Source organism: Pyrus communis, chromosome 4 (genome assembly GCF_041283825.1).
Source record: "Pyrus communis isolate YQ-2024b chromosome 4, ASM4128382v1, whole genome shotgun sequence".
NCBI classification, from domain to species: domain Eukaryota; kingdom Viridiplantae; phylum Streptophyta; class Magnoliopsida; order Rosales; family Rosaceae; genus Pyrus; species Pyrus communis.
Genome location: NC_142568.1, coordinates 24,623,600 through 24,647,500, shown reverse-complemented (window position 1 = coordinate 24,647,500; position 23,901 = coordinate 24,623,600). Strand labels below are relative to the sequence as shown.

At 35.2% G+C, this 23,901-nt stretch overlaps 2 protein-coding genes and 1 long non-coding RNA gene across 30 annotated transcripts; 2 read left to right on the top strand and 1 right to left on the bottom strand.

Annotated features, from left to right (window-relative positions):
* Positions 1-2,119: 2,119 nt before the first annotated feature.
* LOC137722754 (chromatin assembly factor 1 subunit FAS1) lies at positions 2,120-8,764 on the bottom strand. The gene is made up of 12 exons (XM_068461837.2): positions 7,894-8,764; positions 7,325-7,424; positions 5,972-6,119; positions 5,758-5,881; positions 5,323-5,690; positions 4,924-5,241; positions 4,260-4,341; positions 4,042-4,182; positions 3,351-3,764; positions 2,994-3,131; positions 2,775-2,820; positions 2,120-2,632 (listed from the first exon to the last, which is right to left on the bottom strand). Exons 1-12 carry the CDS (start codon positions 8,368-8,370, stop codon positions 2,484-2,486), a joined length of 2,505 nt encoding a protein of 834 aa, XP_068317938.2. The 5' UTR covers positions 8,371-8,764; the 3' UTR covers positions 2,120-2,483.
* An 18-nt stretch (positions 8,765-8,782) lies between these two features.
* LOC137737970 (uncharacterized) lies at positions 8,783-12,657 on the top strand. Of its 28 annotated transcripts, none has more exons than XR_015961963.1 (9): positions 8,847-9,119; positions 9,458-9,555; positions 9,907-9,989; positions 10,200-10,256; positions 10,901-10,942; positions 11,032-11,063; positions 11,669-11,731; positions 12,036-12,102; positions 12,503-12,657. XR_015961963.1 is itself a non-coding variant. In XM_088693180.1 (8 exons), the coding sequence occupies exons 1-5, from the start codon at positions 8,883-8,885 to the stop codon at positions 11,042-11,044; spliced, it is 429 nt and encodes a 142-aa protein (XP_088549306.1). In that variant the 5' UTR covers positions 8,783-8,882; the 3' UTR covers positions 11,045-11,063; positions 11,669-11,731; positions 12,036-12,102; positions 12,503-12,657. The 28 variants fall into 28 exon arrangements, 5 of the variants coding, with proteins under 5 accessions (XP_088549306.1, XP_088549302.1, XP_088549304.1 ...); XR_015961959.1 differs by having other exon boundaries at positions 8,849-9,119; positions 10,196-10,256; XM_088693180.1 differs by lacking the exon at positions 9,458-9,555 and having other exon boundaries at positions 8,783-9,119; positions 10,196-10,256; positions 10,901-10,935.
* Positions 12,658-15,697: 3,040 nt separating this feature from the next.
* On the top strand, positions 15,698-18,770 carry LOC137721901 (uncharacterized). The gene is made up of 2 exons (XR_015961941.1): positions 15,698-17,761; positions 17,846-18,770. It is a non-coding gene; the product is annotated as an uncharacterized LOC137721901 (long non-coding RNA).
* Positions 18,771-23,901: the final 5,131 nt, after the last annotated feature.

Genomic DNA, 23,901 nt, shown 5'->3' with positions numbered 1-23,901 from the left:
ACACACTTAATTAAACTAAGTTTATTTACTACCACACAAAACACATTAATTGCACCTAATTATGTTGTCTTCCACACAACCTTACCTAACTTTGCAATTGTAAGCAATTACATCATCAAACTAGATATGGACTTGGGCTTTAGATTGGGTTGTGGATTACTTATTGTTTTGGGTTGACATTGATTCTCAACATGCACATCACCTAGTGGCCTCATTTGGTACGGAGAATTGAATTTGAATGAATAGCCCTTTAAATTCAAGATATTTTTAATGGTAAGACGAAAATGGTTTTTTATTTTGAAGAGAAAAGGATTAGACATGAAGAAAACTTATTTAGTAATACATGAAGAAAACTCCTTTAATGGTAAGACGAAAATGGTCTTTTATTCTTGAGTAATACATCTCGTATCTTCAATTTGACCACAAATTTTTAATTTCTTATACCAAACAAGGGGAGTGTATACTTATATTGAAAAGAGAGTGCAAAAAGTATTTCCATATGTCACTTCGTTTTTCTCTTCACTTGTAAGTGCGAGGTTTTAAGTTCGATTCTTGTCAAAGACAAATTTGAACCACACTGTTTCAAGCTCATTGTAAGGCATAACCCACTCCCCACTCATTTAGTGTAGATAATATAGTTGTTAAATATATATATATATATATATATATTACATATATACACTTCTGTGAGTGGTCATAATAGGGTTGCTAACAATAGTTAGTGTAAAATTTTCAACAAATGAATCTGGAAGAGTATATAGGAGCCACGTGTACTTGTAAATTGAGCTGGAATTAGGGATAGACAGGTATGGGGTGAACAATGTACACAAGATAACCGCTGGGGACCCTGTGTGATGGTGTTGTTTTTCACGTCGCTGAGAAAAGCATGGTTCCTTCGCGTTAAAGAGGTGTTATTGTTTAAAACACGGCGGTCTATTTAAAAAAATTTTGTGTTTTATGATCGGAACTGTTTTTATTATAAATCATTATGTAAATTTTTGCAAAAAAATCAATTAAAATCAATATCATTTAGTAAATTAATTGTAGTAAATAAATAAATGGTTTATAATACTTTTACTAAATTCGTCTATCTATTTTATACAGTTTGATGACTAAACAACTTTAACTTTAATTGATTTTTGTAAAGATAATATACACCTAAGTATTTATAATTTAAACAGTTCCGATTATATATTGTAATTTTTGTGAATAAACCACGATATATTTAAGGAGTTCCTCCTCAATTCCAGACAAAATTTTTGTGAAAGAGAGTCTCTCTCTTTCACGTTAACAAAATCAGAGACAGAGAAATATTCCACATGGAAAGATTATCGAAAGAGGGAGATAATATTCCACATGGATTCGTTTTCTTGCTGTACATGAATTAGCGTCGACGGTGACACCCCTTAAAATAAAATAAATAAAACAAAAATATGAAGAGAATAATAGTGAATATTCGTCCCTTTTGTATCTCTGTGTTTTGTCATATCATATGCGTAGGAATACATCGTACATGTAGCAGCCAGCGTTGTACTTGGTTCAACTGTTGAAGCAACCTTAGCTTTGTGGTAGAAAATAAACAACTTTAAGACTTTCAATCTTCCCATTTGTTCATCTATTACTTTGAACTTAAACGCTCGTTGAATCGAACCAAATCGAATCCAATCTCATCATTGATTGAAAACAAAAAACATGCAATATAAACAGAAAATTGCAGCTGAAACACATACCGGAAGAGGGAATGAAATTCATGGAGAGGCATTTCCATTTTAAGCCTTGAAAAGGCAGACAAATCCCTAATAGATAAACAAATGGTAAAACCAATGAGCAATCGGTTTACAAAGCAAAATTGGTCACAATCTCCCACCTGTATTTTCCTTCCGATTCAATTCTGTTGTCGAGTACAGGTCAGCGAGTCTAGTTTACAAAGCAAGCAACCAAGCAAGCAAAATTGGTTTTACTTAGCTTTTGCTTTAAAAGCTTATGGGACAAAACACATCCACAAAATTCATTCAAAGGTCAATGCTTTTCCTCCAATACCCCCCTCTAGGGCCTCTACCCATTACGAATCCATACACATGACATGATATGACTCTCTAGTCTAATCACACAAGATAGATGCTCATTAATTACTCACCACCCCCAAAATTAATTATTATGTTGAAAAGTCAGTCACTAGTAGATACATCTCTTCATTTCGACCAACTAATTACTACTCCTTAAACCTTCCTCCATACTGCAGTTGTCCCAATCAGACGCAGGTAAGTGGATTCTGTTCTACTATCTGAATTCTCAAACTAAGATCTTACACCAAACCCCACCTTTACTATACGGGATTTCAGAGAGATATATATATGCTGCTGCTATGCTGGTATATAGTAATTATTATACATGCCATGCCACTGTCCAAAACACAGCCACATACCCCGTCCCGTATATTACAAAAGACGGCGGGGAACTTCAACAAGAACCAACGGATGTTCCTACGTGCAACTCTGATCCCCTTCCACACAACTTGCCTTCCCAGCTACCTGAGGTGAATTTTCATTAGGAGTAAAGCTTTTATCAGTAGGCGGCAAGCACCTTTTCGAGAAAAAGGTAGCTATACTCTTGCTCCGCCCAGCACTCTTTTCTGCTAATCACAAACGAATATTAGTCTCAAATAAATAAATTGACCAGATTCATGATGGTAAACAACCTCCATTAGAGATGGTACAAATGTAATCTGAAAAATTTATAGTGTAGCATTTACTCATCTGAACAGTCACACATACCCGGAGATATTGACAAGCCAACTTTGTCCAAAATTTCTTTCTTCACCTGCATTAAGATGATCGTATATTAGCAAACCATAAATTCCAACATATATAAGACTGAGCCAAAGAGGCATATCTCACTCCCCAAGTGACCAAATTGCAACATCCCAAATATTCAAGACCTCGTGTGTTTCTGTGCGTGTGTGAGTAACTTAACCAAGTTAAAGAGTCATTAACCTGCCAGCGGCTATCCACAAAATCTGATATCTCGCGCACTTTATTCCTTAACTGAGACTTCGATACAGCTGGGAACTTGTGTTGCAAAGTTTGTAACACCTTATTTATGCTCTGTGAGCATGACTGAATGACGGACACCTGAAAATTGCAAAGATTATTCTTAGTAGCCAACCATTGGCACCATTAAAAAAGAGATTTAAACAAAGCAAAATTATGTATGAGGCTATCCCCAACCCCTCCTATTAGTTTGGACTATGACCAAGTTTACGATGCAGTACCAATGAAACAGCTCATGTAAACCAGAAACTCTCATAAATGGTTTCTGAATTAAGTTGTAGAAACAAATGCAATACTTACTATTGCAGGCAAATCTGATTCTGGTATAACTGTCACAGAAGAGGTTGATTTACTACAACGATTGCCACTTGAAAGACAAACTTCTTGGTCGTCCTCTTGTATGCCATCAACTGATATCTCCACAGGTGAGCTACCAGGAAATACATGAATACTCAGAGCTTGCAAGCACATCTGTTCCAGTTTAAGAGTACCATTAAGATCTTCAGCCTTTAACAAAGAGACCTTGTCATGCACCATATTTGATATAATTAAAGGCTGATTTTTCTGAAGAGCACGTTCTGTCAAATTCCCTAAATATTTTTGCTGTCGAAGCAATATAGAGAATTTTTCACTCTCTAAATCTTGCTTAACACTGGGTGAGCTTCTGGTCTCCTCAAATGTTGTATCAGTTTCCATCCTGTCAACTTGTACACCCTGCATGCATAAAATAGGTAGTTTCACAAATAGATACTTACTTTCGTATAAAGATAATTTAGGTGAGGAGAATGGACAATATTTCCCTCACCAGTTATAGGTAGAATTGAGAAAGATTCAGCAAGGAAAATGTTATGCCTATGGAATTACTCTACAGCATGACTGCTTACAGTGGCTTAATAAGGACATTAGCAGACCAACCAGATTTTGGTGGACAGACGCAATGATCATTCAAAGGATTATCATAAGGGTGAAAAGCAACTCCACAAATTCTCACCTCATTTTCTGAGAGATACCCATCAGGTACAAAAAAGCCGTCTTCACTTTCGTCTTCATCATCAGGTTTAGAACAACCCTCTTCCAAGCTTTCTTCTTCGTCGTCTTTATCGCAATCTGAGAGGTTTTCTCCAGGCTCCTCCTGGATAATGACAGTCATTAGTCATTACTGACAATCATTTCCTACATATCAACTATATGAAAAGAGTCATATATTACCTCTTCCCACTCCTCATCGCTGTCAACATCATAATCCAAGTCTGGGTCCTTCCTAAAAGGGTGGCATGGTCCAACAACATGACTGAAAGACCACATTATATTACAACAAAAATGAGCATTGTCATATTTGAGCACAAAGCAGTTAAGCATTCTTGACATCACATAAGACATAAAATGTCATGATTTAATTCCACTACCGCATAGACACAATAAAAATGGCATTTACAAAAATATGCACTACGTAAATTTAGATGTAAAATAGACAAATAAAACCTGTAAAGAGCTCAAATGATGTACTTTCTTGCTTCCCTTTTGCCGTTGTACCCAAGAATTTCCAATCAGAAGTGCTCAATAAAAATGTGATGCAAACTAATTAGGGTCAGCTACAGATAGGCACAATCATAAACAGATTATGTGCCAGCCTGTGGGTTTTAACTACTTGTATGTGCACATTGGCATGTTTCCAACAAATTACTTGACAATTGACAAACAATATGTTGCTGTCTGAAACATCAAGCAGTCATTAAAGTTAAATGATCAAATAGTGGACACTGTGCAGGTTGACTAATTTAGACCTCCTCTGAGCCATACAATATGTGCTTAATAAATCTCAAATTAATATCACACCCCATAAACTAAAATGCCATGAAGGAGATGAGCTCACCTTTTCTTAGGCCATATACCATAAAATGCAGGTCTACAGCTTTTATCAAATTGTAACAACTGCTTTCCCAGCTTGCATCTTTTAACATCAGCAAGAGAACAATCTGTATTAGTCTGACATGATTTATCATTGCAAACTTGTTCTCCCCATCTATCTGCAAGTTTCTCCGTGCTTAAATCACCATGAACTAGCTCTTTACTGGTTGTGAGCTTCAGTTCCTTAAATAGTTCAATCTTAGGCTTCTGACGTCGGCCCCAGTGTTGGCTTCTGTTTGAACGAATAACATAACCAACATGGCGCCAAGAAGACAAGTGTGACCTGCAATGTGTGAAGAAACTATCTTACTTTGAGACGAATACATCTTTATTGTTATATGGTTTGAATATTGATAATACCAACCTGCGTATATCCTCAGCACTAATCTCCATATTAGATGAAAGAATGTAATCCATTGACTGAGTTACTACATCAGGCATACTTTCACTGTTTTTACCCAATGATTCGGAGACAATTGCTTTAGTTAGGAATTGGTCATTCTGGCATGCAGCTCTGGTTTTGCTTCTTTTGACAAATTGTTCCATAATTGAAGCCTGCCTTTTTATGGAAAGTTTTTTTTTCAATTCAGCTTCTTCCTTTTGTCGACGGCGTTGTTCTCTTTCAGCATCCTCTTGCTGCTTCCTCAGCAGTTTCCTCATTTCAGACTCTGCTTTTTCACGACACTTTTCATCTTTTTCTGACTCCCCTTGCAGCCGCTTTAACTCTTTGTCCTGAAAAACTTACAAAGTTCATGACACTACAACTAGAAAGCACGACAGGTATCAACAAATAACTTACACTTTGCAACTCTTCCTTTTGCCGCTCACGTTCCAATCTTTTTTTCTCTTTCTCAGCCTCTCGTTTATCTCTTTCCATTTGTTTAATGAGTAGTTTTTCTTCTCTTTTTGCTTCCTTCTTTGCCCTGCAACAAATAGGTAAACAAAATAAAACCTTAATGGATATAAAATGTAAAATTGAAACACTCTTACTGATACTCCCAGAATATACATACACATCTGCACCATTTTTCACTGATAAGCGATCTATTAACGCGCGAATCTTTTCCTCGGACAGCGCTTTATCAAGCCGTTCTGATGCCTTCATCAGGTAATGTATGTAATTTTGGTCGCTTTCGGGATTTTGTAGTGCCATTGTCATTCCTAACATAAACATAAATGTCAGTAACTCATCTCACAATAAAAACCCCAAATGAACTTAATGAAGATGACAGTGCAGGAATTAAAGGTGCAGAATGGTTCAAGTCAGCCTGGAGTCATGTACAAAGAAAAAACCAACTTATATTTCTTTTCATAGCCACATGGAAAAGGAATAGATAAAGTCTATATCAGTGAGCTGAGTTGAACTCAAGTGCACATAGTTTATAACTAACAAGACACAAGATAAGGGAAGAAACAAGATCAACAAGCACAAGAGGTTTGTGTGTACTAATTCACATCAGTGTATGAAAGAATTGACCTCCACTTTGCATCAGCTTTAATTACTCTACACTCTTATCAATTTTATTTCTCGGTAGTATGTCAATACCCAAAAAGAATAAAGAAATCAAATCTATAATTGTCAAAGATAATCCGTACTAATGTGGGAGCGCGCCCCCTAAAAAGCATTAACAAATTTTGTGATTGTTGATTGGAAGCATCAACCTAAAGCAGATGAATGTAAGTAATCACTTCCTGTCTTTATTGTTCAATTTTCTGCATCATACTCTTTTCTAGTTTCCACTTTCTCTGATCTTATCCTCGTCTGACCCCCAAATCTGTATTAAGTAAATGAAAGACTACCCCTCACCCCCAGAACCCTTCTTCTCTTTGTTTAGGTTAGCCTTCGAGAAGCGTTTATGCATGGCTAGTAACATAACAAATAGTCTTTGAGCCAAATACACTATGTGCATATGAGAAAGCATAACATGATTTTTCCCTTGGTATATAGGGGGCACTCAAATTTCAAAAACAGAGAGGACAAGGAATAATTAGATCAATTATCCAAAATCCCTTATGCTTGAAAAGTCTATTTTAACTTAAAGGAAGTCAAAACCCAACTTATGCAGTAAATCGCTCCAGCCATTGCATGCTTCTGATTCTGCCTAACAGAACAAGTATCACATTACAAGGTTTTTAAGAATATATTGGTACCATAGCAACAGAGAATGTTACTGGAGACAATAAGAATTATGGTGAAGCAATCTGCTTTGTGGTGACAACCTTCATGTGATTCAGTTATTACAAAACCAAACACACACACACACAAAAAAAAAAAAAAAAAAATCCTTTGCATCATTGCTCAATATTTGTAAGGACTGCAAAAGACAACCAAAACCAGCCATCTATTTAAGGAGGCACATATATACCAGAAACAGCAGTAATCCTCTCATGGATCTTTCTTCGACAGGTACGCCTAATATTCAATACTCCTCGCACAGATGCTGGCATCAACTTTACATCTCTTGTCTATACAATACATAAGAAAGCATAATAACTTATTAAATCAAAGATAAGATAAACACTGCACCACAGAAAGTTCACAAACAGCAACAACTAGTAGGCAGCCCAACAATACACAAGCAAGCAAGAAAGCAGTAGCTATAGGTAACATCTCAAAAGAGCAAAAAGCTATGGGTGAACATAAAATTGTCAAATATTCAGAAACAAAGCTAAACTGCCAGGGTATTCGGTTTTTCTCTCCAAGCATCAAACTAAATGCCCACAATGGAACAGCAATTAAATGAGGACCTAAACAACAATCTAAATACAATCTAACGTGAACAAAAACATACCCAATAAGAATAATAATCAAAACTAGATTAACCAAAACACAAGTTCATAAATATATCACCACAAATTCAGAAAAATACACAAATTGAACAAACCAAGAACGAAATAGATTGGCAAATATTGAATCTTCACAAAAATTCATTACCTCCCAACACCAAAGACAGGACTCGGACTCGTCCTCCAACACATCAGCATCAACATTCGGTACGCCATACATCACTCGTTGCCCAACAAAGAGCACAATGCTCTTCACATAGGCCAAAGTCACATTCCCAAAAACCTCATTTCGGTTCTTGACCTTGTCAAAGACCTCCTCAACAAGCTTGGACAATGGCAGCCCACTCTCTTCGATCAAAGCCCCAATGATCGAGTTCGCATTGTTCACACATTGCTTCGGATCTAAATCTAATTTCTGACCCATCAGTTCCTTGTAGTACCCAAACAACCCATCAAGCTGCTTGCGAAAAGATTGAACCTTTACACTTTTCGCCTCAACTCCCAAACACTCTGGATCCATGCTAGCCCTCTTTCGCTTCTGGGTCTTCCTCACCCGATCTTGGTTGGTAGATTTCTGGCTGCTCGGATCATTTACGCCGTCGATTACCGCCGCTTCACACGTCATTCTCAAAACCCTAGGGCTAGAAAAGTCCGATTCAGTCAAACCGCAGATGAAAGTCACAGATACGAATCCCGAACTCCCACGGAATCTGAAACGGACGGATAAGGGCGCCGTTTGCTGTCAATTGGATTGGGGATTAGGAAGAAAGACGATATAAGACTCTGAAACCCTAACGAGAGAGAGAGAAAATATTCACACAAACAAAAAACCTTCTTTGAGATTTTTATTTTCTGAAAAAGAAGGGGTGACGACGGTAGTGGAGGCAGAGAGCGGCAGTACATATATAAATTAACAAATTTTTTATCCAAGAGCTAAATAGAAATGATTTTGAAGAATAAACAGATTTTTTTCAGTAAATGATATAAAATGGTTTCGATGAGCGAGACAATCTTCTTTTTTTTAAGGATTTAAATTTATATCTACTAAAACTCAGCGGATGGGTACTGTTCATTAACAGTGCCCATCCGGTTTTACCCCTTATTCTCTTCATGTGTTTTGGGCTTTAGTGGGTTTGTATGATGAATTGGCCACTTTGCCCCTCTCTCATTTTTGTTCCCGTGCGTGCGTTTTGTGTGGGAAGATGCTTCCAGCATCTTTCATTTTTCACTTTCTTCTTTCTTTTCTTCTCTCTGTCTTTCCGTTTCTCTCTGTTTCTCCGTTTGTCTTTCGGTTTTGATTCCAATCGGATCGTGTGGAAGGGTGTTTGGCATGTTTTTCTCGCTGTTTTCCACGAACGAATCGCTCTGTTTCAGGTGTGTTTGTTCATGCGTTGCTTTATTTTCTGTTTGGTTAGGAAGAAATTTTTTTAATTGATTGTTCTAAAGTTCGGCTCTTCACCTATTTTGCTCAGCGTTTTTTTCTATTTCTTCGTGTTTTACATCTGGTTCTTTCGTTTGATTTCGTTTTTTGGTTGCAGGAAACATTCGTTTGATTTCGTTTTTTCGTTTGATTTCGTTTATGATTTGATTAAATTGTATTTTTTTTCATAAGAAAGATTTGCATGCCGTAGGGAAACAATTGGCTGAAATTTATTACACCAATCATTGCTCATATATAAGTTTAAGAACTTAATTACTTTTCATTTCTATAGGTCCTTTATAGATTTTTGGATTACTTAAGCAAATTTGACTGGGAGAACTATTGTATAAGTTTAAACGGGCGTGTGAGGAGCTCAAGATCTTATAAAAGGTATTTTCACCTTCTTCTTCTTCTTTTTTCCCTGTGTGTTTGTTTTTTAACTTTTGGGTATTTGGTAAAGCTTTCATCTTTTGCGTAGTACACCATTTGTGGACTTAATTTTGGCTATTTGATAATTTCCTTTCCAAAATTCTGATTGTGTTTATAGTTCTGTCAGTCATTACATTCTTTATAAGTACACTGAATTCACATTGTATTTCAATAAATTTTAAACGCTTTGTCTACACTCTTTAAAGTTTTTACTTACAAATGTGTTGATATTTGTAATTACTGAATCAAATGATCACCATTCCATTTAGCAGAAAAAAAATGTCCAACATTAATTATTCTTATCATTCACAGATGTGTGTTTCTCAAGCTTTGTTCTATGCAAATTTAAATGTACTTGACACTCACTTCAGGATCATTGGCATTGATCAAATAAGGTGACCAAATTCTTATTATTGGTCATTCAATACCTTTTTTCTTTGCTAAGTTTTTTTTCACCCCTCTTAGAACTTACTAACTTTGATATGCTTCAAATTATTCCTTGCTATAGAACCCACCTCAACTGCTTTCAAAATAATCAGATGCTCTTTTACATAATTATTGAATTTTCACAAGAAATTGATTTATTTATTTTTATATTTAGGCAGGCAAGAGAAAAGGGATTGACAAAGCAGAAAGTTTTAGAGAAAGTTAGAAAGTGTCAGGTAATAATTGTGAATGTATTTTGGGTTATTCTTCTTTTCATAGGCTCAAAATGCAGTGCTTATTTTGTGGTTGATAATTTTTCTGAAAGGTATTAAGATAGCTTCTTTTGTCAAATTTTCCTTCCTTTTTGGTTAATGGTGGGAATAATACGGGTAAAAAAAAACTGCATGTTTCAAAGGAAAAAATACACTAGCGCACACTTGGAAATATCTGGAGGTATTGGCAAATCTCACTTTGTATATAAATGCTTCACAATTCATGGAAAACCACATGACTCCTGAAAATGATAGTAGCAAATATGATGTATTGAGACTAATATTTTAATAACATGTTTCTTAGGGTGTAAGAGTTATGCGAGTATGTGTAGTTTACCTTGGGTGTGGGTTGATGGTTGTACACATGTTACGTTTGTGTTACAATACTTAAAAATAACACCTTATTTCGTGGATGAATTTATTTCTACTCTTCATTTAGGCATTGAACCTGATACAATCTTAACATATTGATAGACTAGAAGTAGATATCTGTTTTGTATTCTCCACACTTCTGTCTAACTTCTTCTTGAGTGATAGTTTAGTTAATTTCTTATTACTTTCTTGCACGTTACATATGGCTCTTATGAAGTAAGAGTTTCTGGTGATAGGAATTATCGGGTATCTGCAATAATGAGAATGCAAAGTAATAGGTTTGTCATTTTTTATTTATATTAATTTCTTATTGTTTTGTAGATTAATAATTATGCATCTGATTATATTTTATTGTGTTAATGTATAGCAAAATAGAGTGAGAGTGAAGAATGAATAAGGGTAAGATTTTCAAACTATCCAAGGGCTTTAGTATAATAAAATGTCTCGACAATTTTACCTTATTTTTTCCTATTTACTTTTAAAAAAATTTAGCCTCTCAAATCCATTTTGTGCATTAGTTTTAAATTTTCACTTTAATCTCATTAGTTTGATTCTAATTCAATAAATTTATGTAACATACAGTTTTCTATTAGAAAAATAATTGACCTTTGAATAGAAGACGTTGTCTTGCTTGATATTACTAGACTAGCAGGTCAAAAGATCAACATTTTCCTATCTCTAAATGTTGATTCCTCTCTATTCAACAGAGTAATTCCTTTTTATTTTCAAGCCTTGAATTTTATAAACTATTACATTTTAAAAGTGTAAGTTGATGATTACATCTGTCCATTTCTTGAAAAAAATTAAATTATCAAATGATGTCTCATGATACCAACTCCCCTTACTAGGGCATTATGAATCCAGTCAAATGTAACCTTCTCATTCCCTTTTCCCAACATTTAGAATAATTTTTTTATCATGCATATTACCGTTCTTCATTCTAGATTTGATTCGTTTAGTATTAAAGCTGATGCAAGGATTAATATCTCATTGTACCACTGCAGCTATTACCACAGTTGTCACAATTGCAGAGATTCTCAAAAACAATAGATTTGCTGTTGAGAAAAGTAAGACATCTACTTTTATTTTCCTCCTTTCAAAATGAGACAATCAAATTAATAAGTGTGGAATATCATGTTTATGACATCTTACTTATTAAGAAAAATTGCGTAACAATTAGTTTTTTGGGCTAGAGTTTTTGAGTTATTTCACGATTCTCTCTCTCCTCTTTATTTTTTTTTAATTACATGTAATAGTTTATGGTCAATGTGATTCCGTATCTATTTGATTAATTATATTCTTAGATTATGTAGGAAGAGTAGCAAGTAGCAATGATGATGCTTTTTAAGTCAGTTACTCTTCTTATTACAGACAAAGTCATTCGGATAATAGCCTTGCATATAACATCCTTTCTGAAGCAATCCATATGTCCATATTGGTAAGCATCGTTTTCCTATTTTTCTTTTATTATATATTTTCAAAGTGTAGTATTTTGACCAATAATTTGTTATTACAAGGGATTTAGATTTTTTATACGTAAACAATTTTTTTGAAGTGTTAATTAAAATGGTTAATTGATGGGTATTACTTACCTATGCATATTCTTGCTTAGTATTTACTATGCACATGCATATTCATGTTATACTAAGTATAATGTTCACTGTCATTCACTTAATCACTGGATATTTAAAAATATTTTTTTCTTTCCATTTTTTCTTGGTGAAGTGTTAAGCAATATAAACTAATACAAATTTGGTTTTTTCATCGTTAATCTACTCATGCTAGGGATAATTTGAGCTTTTACATTCTTTTGAACATTTTTCATATTTAACTTGCAGGATCAATGTCACTATACACTTTTCTGCAACTGTTTGTTCTGTCTTTCTCCCTTCCTTTGTGTAATTTTAGTCAATTGAATTACTCTTTTTAACTTAAGATTGAACTGAAGTGCTAAGAACTTAGTTAAATAAAAGTTTACATTGGTTTGATGACATTTAGGTGTTCAGTGTTAAGTGCATGATTATTAGCTCCACGACCATTAGATACATGATCTTTCATATGTTTTTACTATAACATATCATAATCCCGCAGCATCGCGCGGGTAGCACTTTCTAGTTTTCTTCTAATTGTCATAATTTTTTTTGTTTCTCCCGCCAAATTGGTTTTGCCTCCCAAAGTTCCAAAATAACGCTCATGGATGGATTTCGATTTTCGCGCCTCAATGCCATTGCATTTGAGCGGTAATGGGAAACGGGAATGGCCGCGCCGGGACACCAGTAAATTAGACACGTGGGGAAAGCACGGCGTTTCTATTTCGTGTCTGCTTTTGGTGAAATTTCCATGCAGAACACAAGCAATAAAATCTCAAATTTGGGCCTTTGCCCAGTCAAGCTGGGCTGGACACATTCATTAATATTATTTTGAGTTTTTATAACGGTAGAGCTTGGACTTTTCGATCAAATCTTGAAATAGAAAATCAATGTCAATTTAGATCTGAAAATGATTTCTCTAAATTAATTTGGTCATTCTGCAATTTTTTGTTATTTTTTATTAGGGTAGTGTTATCCATATCCGTCTTTTATCTCTTACACACGTCTCTTAATTTTCGATCGCCTAATAAATGAATTGAAGAAAAACGAAGAACAAAAATTAACAAGGAATGCTAGCCCATTATTGCTTGCCAAAGGCAAATTTAAATCATATTATTGTTAGCTCATTGTAAGGCTAAACTCATCCTCATCATTTTTAGTATAGATAATATCATTTGACATTTGTTAAAAAAAATTAAAAAGTAATGCGTGAGAGGTAAAAATAATTGTTTGAATAACACCACTCTTTTACTAATATATAATGTGACACGTGAGTGAATTCTACCTATCCAATCATATGCTTACATGTAGATTAATAATCATAAAACAAACTTTTTTTAAAGATTTAAAAATCAAAATTGATCAAACTTAACAAGGACCATTTTGATTGGAATGTCCGATTACAGGGACCGACCCTGATAAAAATTAGGCTTATTTATTGATTTGCTTCTTGTAATTGCCACTAAGCCTCACTTTACCAGTTAAAACTAAATATGTCTATTTTTACCCTTGTAATTGTCAAAATTGAGCCATTTTACCCCCTTTACGTCTACGCTAACAAAGATTTAGCACTAGGGCAATCTAAAAATTTATACCTCACCAAATATAATAACTCATATATGGTAGCATCTAGCATGGTAAAAATTAGTTACAAAATATTCATATTTGAATAAAATAACAAATACACTTCTTAGAAAATACACTAAAATTCTATCATTTGATTTAACAGTAATATCGTTTCATATTTGTATATTTTTGTAGAGATAACCTTTGAGAGAAAATCTTAAAGATAGAATAAGGTTGGAAAAATAACCGAAAAAATCAAACTTGACCCGAACCATACCAAACACGACTAGAAAAAAAAAATTAACCGATAATACCGAACCATCCGGTAATCAAAACCGAACAATTTCCAAAACTTCGGCACGAGATTGGTACCACAGCTCCATGTGTTCGATAATACTGAACCGAACCATATATACTTACATATATGAAAATTATATGCATTTGAAATATATGTTTGTCGTTAGATTTGATTGAGATTAGATCTCAATCATACATAAAAAATAAAACTCTCCCTTTCATTCTCCTCGACGACTCTGACCCTTTCTCTCTCTTTGTTTCCTATTCGGGGACTCAACACCACATACCACACCGCACCGCACCATACCTCCAAATTCATCTTCTAGCTATGGCTTGCACGGACTCTTTCACCTTCTCAACCCTCTATTTATCACTTTGCAAACTCACTCCCTCTCCCTTTCTCTTTCAAGATTTAGCGTTTTTTGTTTTAGTTTTCCAAAATCAAAAAAATAAAATTCGCAATTATTGATTTTCGGTAAACCAAAATTTTTTGTTTAGGATTAGGTTTTTTTCCTCTTATTTTGATTTTTTGCTTCAGTTTTCGGTAACCACTTTTCAATTCAATTACCGAACCAAAACCAACTCTTAATAGATAGTTGGATTGTCGAAACTCATTGAAAATTTAACCCTACAATTAATCACTCAGATAAGTTTATTTAAGGGACAAGGATTGTCTGCTCTCTCACTTCTAGTGTTCTCTTATTTTGTGTGATCACGGTTAAGTTACGTCAACATTTTATATATATATATTTTTATAAAGATAATAAGACAAAAATAAATAGTAATATAAAATGTTGACGTGACTTAACCGTGACTATATAAACAGAAAAACACGGGAGGTCACAGCAAATGGAAGAGCAAACAATCCTTGACCTTATTTAAGGGATCCCTAAAGGGAAAGAGACTGATATAAATTATATTCAAATATTATGTTTTAAGTGTGCAAGGTTGGTCATAGTCAAATTGGGCTCAAGAGAGCGGGTCCTGGGCCAAGCTTAGGTTATATTATGGACTTTACACCATTGAGTTCAGGCCAGCAATCAACCTGTTGTAAGTTCAAAGTTGGCTCAACCATTACAAGTAAGAAATATATGGAGCAAATCATACATTGAAAAGGTACAACAATAATACAATAGAGTTCAACCACCGATGGTTCGCTTTTTATTTTACTAATGTCTTTTAAGATAAAACTTGCATAGGTTTATTTTATAAATGCATTGGTATGTAATTATAGTATCTAAACATATAAGTACTTAATAAGTATATACATATGAGAAATTTTATGCACAAAAAAAGAATAGATGATGATGATATATGACTTCTCATTCGGAAAACTTAACAACAATTATGAATGATAAATTAAAATTTTATTGTTTATAAAAACCAATAGATAACCTATGCCTTGTTTAGCACACAGTATAAGACATCGGATAATGCTAATAATACGAATACGATGTTTGATGTCTGTTTGTATTAAATAATTATCAGATTAAATAATTCAAGCCCACCAACTTTACAGAGCCGCTTGGTTATACCATCCAAAACCACTGTACAATTTAGTCAGGTTCTCTCCTTCCGCTCCAAACGCTCTCTCTGCCTTCCTTTCTCATCTGAATCACAGGTTCGTCTTTTCAAACGCCTTCTTCTTCTTCGTTTGAATCCCAGTTCATCTTCTCATTTTTCTTCTTCTTCCCAGGTTCCGCCCCTCTCTGTTCTTCCCTCGCCTTTTATTTTTCTTGCAATTTTCTTTCAATTGATTAAATCTAATTATTGTTTTCTCTCTAATTATGCAATTGATTATATAATTTTGTGTTTTAATTAGAATTTTCGAATTTTAAGGTTTGCTGTTGGGGTTGAATTTTAGATTTGATTGTCTGTTTAGCATTATAGTTTTTGGCAATTCTCGGGGTGCTGCATACGGCCCTGCAGTGTTTTTCTCTATACTTGTTAGGGTTTCCTATTAGCCTCCCAGCTCTTCTTTTTGAGGTAAATTTTCTGGTTTTCTCATATGGCTGCTGTGTTCCTCTATCCATTAATGCTGCTATGCACTTTATTTTTCTGTCTTTTGGGATCTTAGTTCATTGTATTGATGTGCTTAGAATATAGATCTTTACCATACGAATAACATATTCCACTACAGTTTCAGAGATTATAAAACCGTTGTACACATCGGGGAAAAACAAAAGGAAACAACAATTAGTTTTGTTCATAATTTAAATTAGCACTTGACCGAGTCTTAAATAACGAGGCAGATAACATGCGTGTAGGTATATTCTCAGTCATATGTTTTATATCTTAGGTGTAATAATGTTCAATATCGAGGATGAGGTTGATATCATGGTAAATGATTCAAAAAAGCCAGTCCAAACAATGCTAACAACTTGACTCGATAACATAATTAATTAAATCCTAAACTATGGGAAGAGGATTCGTTCGAACTTGGTTGCAGAGGAAAGCATAAAAGATGCATACTAAAGTAGAACAAAACAAGATAATGCAAGTTACATTGAATTAATGAAACGGGAGAATCAAATTGAGATAATTAAATATTTTGTACACTTGGGGCTCCATTGGTTGACACTTGGAACCTCAAAACAGCAGCTAAAACAAAATATTTAGCTTCTAGATGGTTAGACCCAATACCCATGTATGCTTGTATCCTTTGTATTCTACTACTACAGATGTTTAATCTCCTTTGCATTTTTGCTTTAATTAGCCAATAATCATGTCTTCTTGTATCCTTCTTATGTCCTTATAATGTCATACTTCAGTTACTTAATTATTTGCCACTATCTAATAATGTTATTTTATATTTTCACTAGACATGGATGAAAGAAAGATTGTGGCATGCTTCATTGTTAAGTTGTGGTACTTGAATATTGTGACTTGGTTGATGATGTGGTTCATGATGAATCCTAATTCAGCTAGAAGGCGGAATCGGCAACTTGCACTTCGAAATTGCACATTTGTTAGAAGAATGGTAGGTCAGCCTATTTAGACAGGATAATAGGATACGATGATGTTCAGTGTGTGAACCAAATTAGAATGAATAGAAGAACGATATTTCTGTTAGATGCTCCATGACTACGGTAGAGTAAAATTGGATAGTGTAGTGACAATGGAAGAACAAGTTTGCATGTTTTTGCATATACTTGCACATCATGTAAAGAATCATACAATTGGGAGTAGGTTTTGTCGATTCGGGGAGACCATAAGTAGGTATTTCAATTCCATTTTACATGGAGTGTTAAGGCTACAAGGTAGACTTTTGAAAGTGCCAGACCCCATTCCTAATGCCTACCCAGATCCTAAATGGAGTTGGTTTGAGGCATTCTTCATATTTTATAAAAATTACTTCTAAAATTAATGTAATTAAATATATTGAACTTACTAATGTCAATGATTTTTTTTTAGAATTGCTTGGGGGCATTGGATGGGACTTACATTAACGTTCATGTTCCTGAGCTGAGTAAGATAAACCAAGATACCAATCAAGGAAGGGAGAGATTGCAACCAATATGTTAGGAGTTTATAATATAGACATGAATTTTATATTGGTGTACACAAGTTGGGAAGGGTCGGCCTTTGATTCTAGAGTACTCCGAGATGCGATAAGTAGACCGTTAGGATTCAAAGTTCCCACAGGTAACAATAGTTTATTTATTTATATTAGTTATTTGAATCCTCAATTTTCTTATATATTGTAATATACATTTTTTGGTGTGTTAGGGTGTTACTACCCTGTGGATGGTGGGTACACAAATGTGTCAAGGATACCTTGCACCATATAGGGGAGTGCGTTACCATCTCTCGAAGTGGAGAAATAGAAGACTCCTGATTAATCATGAGGAGCATTTCAATATTAAACATGATGCAGCTAGAAATGCCATTGAGAGATGTTTTGGACTACTTAAGATGCGTTGAAGCATCTTAAGAGGTCCATCATTTTTCCTAATTAAAACACAACTTAGGATTATGACAGCCTGCTACGTATTACATCTTATTAGAAGACATATGTTAGCTAATCCAATAGAAAATGAAGTCTTAAACTTGGACGAATCTGAAAGTGATGATGATGATGATGAAGATATGATTGAGACTATTCAACCTACATAAGAATGGACTGCATGGAGAAACACTTTGGCGATGAATATGTACAATGAGTGGCGTGCACAAGTGTGATTTGATTAAATTTTCTTATATATGTATGTTGTGATTTGGTTATGGTTTTTTATTTGAACAAATAGTGATTTTTTATGTATTGTGGGACAAAGTGTGATTCGGTTATGATACTTTATTCGAACAAAGTGTGACCTGGTTATCTATTTATTTAAAAAGTGTGATGATTTGCTTATGGTTTTGATCACTTACTATTAATTATATGCACAATTGACTATATGCTATCTTATTGTGTATGTAATTATAGGAATGGAAAGTGAACAAAGTAGTCAACCAAAAGGAAGTATAAGGGTTTGGAAACAATATGAAGAAGATGCATTGTTGTCCATACTTGAGGAGGCAGTGTTAAGAATTTACGATGTGATAATGGTTGTTTCAAACCCAAAACAATGGCTCAGTTTGAAATAGCTATTAATTTGAAATGTCCTAATGCCTTATAAAGGCAGTTCCACATATTGAGTCCAAAATGAGGAGGTGGAAAAAAGAATATGCAATAGTTTACAACATGATTAATAAAACTGGTTTTGCATGGAATGATGTACGAAAATGTTTGAGGTTGATAGCACTGAAGTATGACAAATCCTATTGGAAGGTAATTATCTAACATAATACTAGAATTTAACTTTACATATTTGATTACTTAACATGTTGTTTTACATACATTTTAATAGTATGATTGACACACCCCGACCGAGATTAGGGCGTGCTGGCCGTCACACGGAGGTGACGTAACCATGTGCATGTGCGGAAGCTAATAAAGTAGTAATATAAAAAGTACGAATAATTAAAAACTAGCATACAAAGTACTAAAAACATGTGCTAGCGCAAGTGAGACGCTAAGTTCAGAGCAATAAGTCTACAGCAGTCCAAAGAAAAATGATTCGACAATAGTACACCCGAAGGTGACCCTACGCTGGTGAATGTCTGTCAGATATGTTGGGAAAGCCCTCTGGGAAACCACCAAAACTGCTAAGCAATTAGAACCTGGAAGGGCGCAAAACAAAAGCGTGAGTGGGCAAAAACAAAGCTTTTCGAAAACCATTTAGAAAACACATTCTAACCCCTCGCCGTAAAACCTGTATACTTCCCAGAAAATAAACATATATACGTATGTATATGGATATGCCAATCATGCTCAAGATTGTGCCATGTCAAAATCTCATAATGAAATGCAAGTGCTCAGGTATAAATCATATCAATAACATATAATCTGGCAGCCGGAGTCACCTAACGTGACCTGTACGGCTGCATGTAGAGCTCAAATCTCAAACTTAATAACTGAACCTACCCACGAGTCGGAACCACCTAAAGTGGTCTGTACGACAGGCCTGGGTGTAATACATATATACGCTCTAGTGCTACGATCACGTGAAGGCTGTGCGAATAATCGCGGGTCACCTACGATTCGGAACCACCTAATGTGGTCTGTACGACAGGACTGTGCACCTAACTTGGATCCAAGCTGAGCGTGTGGTGCGGGAGGTGAACATCACGTGAAGGACTGTGCCCTACTCTAGGCGGGAGCACTAACACCGGGGGTGCAGGTTATGAGCTCTCTAAGCATCTCAAACCACTACTGAAAGATAAACATAAATAACACTTACCTGGCACTTACCTGTGCGTCCACAGCACCCAATATGCATATGTATATAGATATATGCAACTACTAATGCAACCAACGATGCATGACTAACGATAATGTAATGCATGGCATAACTGATAACCATTTAATCAATTTCTGGGCAAAATATAGTATATAGGTATATACGGAAAACCAAAAGCCCATTCACTGGTATGTGGAAGGGTCGTAGCCCCCCCGCCTCGAGTGACCACGCTCGTCCTCGGGATACGTATCACCTATATGCGAAACAACTATAAAAACGTCAATTTTAAAGCACATAACCAACTTCTCGTAATAATTTCTCATACATTGCTCAAATTGGACAAATGAATATACCAACGTGCTCTACACAACCTCAGGATCACACCCAAATTTTTAGAAAAATTTTCCACCACCGCACGCGCCCCCACGCGCCAGCCAAGGCATGGCCACACGCGCCTAGCACGCGCAGGCACGTGCCTGGCACGCTGACGGCGTCAACTGACGCCGTAAGGAATATTCTGTCAGTTTTGACAGATTCCGTTAACGGCGTCAAGAATATTCCGTCAGACTTGACGGAATATTCCGTCTCCTTCTCCGGCGAACCTCCGGTGTCGTCGCCGGCGCCAGAAAACTGGAAAAACTTCTAACTTCGATTTCTCTCTCGTTTTTCAACCATTTTTCGTGATTTTTGCACCAAAATAACGCCTAAAACTAGGAGAACACAACCAAACAACTTTTAAGAGCCAAAAACTACGAGATCTTACCTGTCCCCAAACTCCAAATCCGGCCAACTTCGAATAAGGCGATCCCGACGTCCAAATTCTTCAAACGAACTACTCCGAGACTCCTTGGGACCACACCAAGCTACCTACGAGCTCCATTTTCCTTAAAACGTGAGAAAATACGTTTGCATGAATAGTACCCCAAATCGGACCTTGTGAAATCAACGTGAAAACGGTGATAACCTTACCTGAAAATGGTACAGCTGCACTCCCCTCAACCTCACGAGCTCGACAGTGGTCTTGGTTCCCTTGATCTGTAGGTGTTTAGTATGTTTGTGTGTGTGTCCGTGTGCGTTCGAAGGAAGAGGAAGGAATGGGGTTGACGGGAGAGAGACAGAGAAGGGGACAAAGAGACAGTGAGAGTGAGAGTGTGTGTGTGGCCCAACACATGCTAACACCACACAAAACACCCAATAGACATAACAAAAACGAACTAGGGGTAAAGTAGTCATTTCACATGTACGTTTTGATATCTTCGGAACGGGATGTCACAATGATTGTGTCTACCAAACCATATCCTCTAGCCCCATTCATTATGGCATCTTAATTAAATTAATGGATGGTTGATTATATCAAGACAAGTTGAAGGGAACAAAATAAGATTATTTGTATTTTATGGATAATGTGATTTGTTTTCTCATTGCAGGTTAACAAATAAGCAAAGAGCTGGCTAGGAAAATCGTATCCCTTGTATGACAGATTGAATGTTATTTTTGGGAAAGACCGAACAACCGGAGTAGAAGCTGTAACTCGTACTGAGATGATGAATGATGCTGAGCAAATTAATGAAGATGAAGATGAAGCTAAGGTGGAGACTAGTTCTCCCTTTATTGCTCGACGTTCTAGCAATTCAAGTACCAAGAAAAGGAAGATGTCAGTTGCTAATGATAATGATCTTGCTGTGGCATTTAAAGAAATGCTTTCCGAATCAGTTGATAAGTTGGGTGAAGTTTTACAAGCTGCTTTTAGGAAAGGAGTGGATCCAAAACTTGAGATTGCTTCAGAATTGTCAAAGATGGATTTGTCTATTGAGGATCAAATCAAGGCATTGAATATCCCTTTCGAAAAGCCACAAAATGAGAGGACATTCTTGTCCTTGGATGGTGTAATGAAAAAATCATTCGTATACTTGGACAAAGTAACCGCAATTGACATTGGAAAACAATAACAATATATTTTGTTAAAACAACATACATATCTTTTGTTAAAAGCTGCAGCATGTATATATTTTGGGTACTTGGACAAATTGCTTCTTATTGAAAGCAAAGCAGCAGCATGCATATATTTTTGGCTATCTGGACAAACTGTTTCTTACTGAAACCAACTTGCATTTGTATATTTTGTGAACTTGAATATGTGGTTGGATTAATCTATATAACGTAATAATTGTAGTTGTGTTTTGTGAATCTTCTTTTATGTTATTGGAAAATATTTTGAATTTGATGTTTGGAATTTACTATTTTTCTTTGTTATTTGAAAATTTGTGTGTTTTTCAATAGGTATAAATATGAGAAAAGTTCAACAAACAAACAAAGATTTGTCAAATTGTTTTCTTCCCTTTTCTTATTCGGTTTAATACCAAACACAGTATAAATAATACGGTCATGAGTCTGATACTGCACCAAATGGCCGACTAATTTAGTCAGTATTATCCGGTGGCTAGTTATCATATCCGACAAAAATAATCAGTACAGTTCGAACTGCCAAACGAGGCCCTATACACACAAAAAACTCAATAATTAATACAAGCTAATTAGTATCCCAAAACTACAATTAAATGTTAAGAACTATAATTAATTTTTAATCTTACACAAGGTTTTATTCTAAAAGTGAGAATTTTCAAAGATTAGAGTGAATTTTTCTGTATTTTATTAGTAGTGAACACTAAAATGCAATGCAGTTGTAAGCTGTAAGAGCATCCTTAATGGGGGTATCCTTCTTGAGACTAGCACATTTATAGCTCTAATGAAAAATTTCATCCGTAATGGGCTGAAAAATGGAGCTACATCCACCACATGAACTAGCAACTTCAATTCTTGAGTGACAAAAAGTTAGGTTACATCTAGCCCCAAAAAGTAGGGGTATCCACACCAAATTAAGGACCCAATCTTGTTTTTTTTGTTTGTTTTTAAGTTTAGAAATGGGTTAGCCCCATTTTTAATTCCAAAACATGATTTTAAGGTTATTTTTCAACCGTTTAGGATTTCAAGGGTTTATTTTCAACTGTTTGTTTGATTAAGAAAACATATATAAACAACGGCTATTTTCTGTGTGATTGATTAGAAAAAAAACGTAGTGCTTTGTGTTTAATTTTCTAGATTGAAAAATTCATAAAAAAGTGATGAAATTTAACATTGGTAGTTTAGAGACCTAAACTGAACATATAATCAAATAACATAACTAAATTGTGATAAGATAATCCGATCTAATAGTTGTTATGAAATGAAAATGTAGTTTGATTTCGGAGAATGTGTCAATCAGATAAGTAAACCAACAGATGAGATCGAGATAAGATATCAAATCCAATGGTTGTTATGAAATGAAATCTTATCTTGTTTGGTTTCATAGAAACAAACCAACAAATGAGATTGAGATAAGAGAGCCTACAACAATGTATAAATGATGAAATTTAACTTTGTCAAAATTTGAATTTTTTTAGGTTAAAAAGTTCATAAATTAAAATTTAAGATAACACGTCCAGAAATTAAGTTAAGATAAAAATAAATTTACCGCGTAATCAAATTACTACATAGATAAAATATATAGCCCCATATAGAGCCTGAAAGATGTATAGCCCCTTATTGAGAGAGATTCTTTTCTAGAGCCCCAAAGATTTCTCAAAGCTCTAAATTGAACTATATCTACCACTTTGTTAGCCTTATATAGAACCCTTCATTGGGGATGCTCTAAAACAATGAATAGAAGGTGTTATTCTGGAGAAGGGTGGTGCACTGGTGGCTGTGGCTGTGTGAAAAAGAATATTTAACTGGCAAGGTGTAAAAGCGCGTCTGAAATTGAATGGATGGATTGATAGGAGGAGGGGAATTGTGGGTTACCACACACACCCACACAGATGCCACCGAAGCGAATAATTTCCTTATTGGGAAGGTTCTCTGGTGACCAATGCTTTATCTCTCTGGAGAAATAAAGTGTGAGTGATGGGAGGCAATTGCTAATTAATCAATTGATTCTGTATCCCCCTTGCTATCCCTATGTTCCCT

Excerpts from the sequence above, each read along its gene's own strand:
- LOC137737970 (XM_088693179.1), top strand. The coding sequence starts at position 8,883 with ATGATGAATTGGCCACTTTGCCCCTCTCTCATTTTTGTTCCCGTGCGT. Across the intron at positions 9,120-9,457 it reads AACGAATCGCTCTGTTTCAG|GTCCTTTATAGATTTTTGGA; the intron begins GTGTGTTTGTTC and ends TCATTTCTATAG. Across the intron at positions 10,257-10,900 it reads AGAAAGTTAGAAAGTGTCAG|GAATTATCGGGTATCTGCAA; the intron begins GTAATAATTGTG and ends TTCTGGTGATAG.
- LOC137722754 (XM_068461837.2), bottom strand. The coding sequence starts at position 8,370 with ATGACGTGTGAAGCGGCGGTAATCGACGGCGTAAATGATCCGAGCAGC. Across the intron at positions 7,425-7,893 it reads CCTGTCTTTGGTGTTGGGAG|ACAAGAGATGTAAAGTTGAT; the intron begins GTAATGAATTTT and ends TGTATTGTATAG. Across the intron at positions 5,691-5,757 it reads AAAAGGAAGAGTTGCAAAGT|GACAAAGAGTTAAAGCGGCT; the intron begins GTAAGTTATTTG and ends TAAGTTTTTCAG.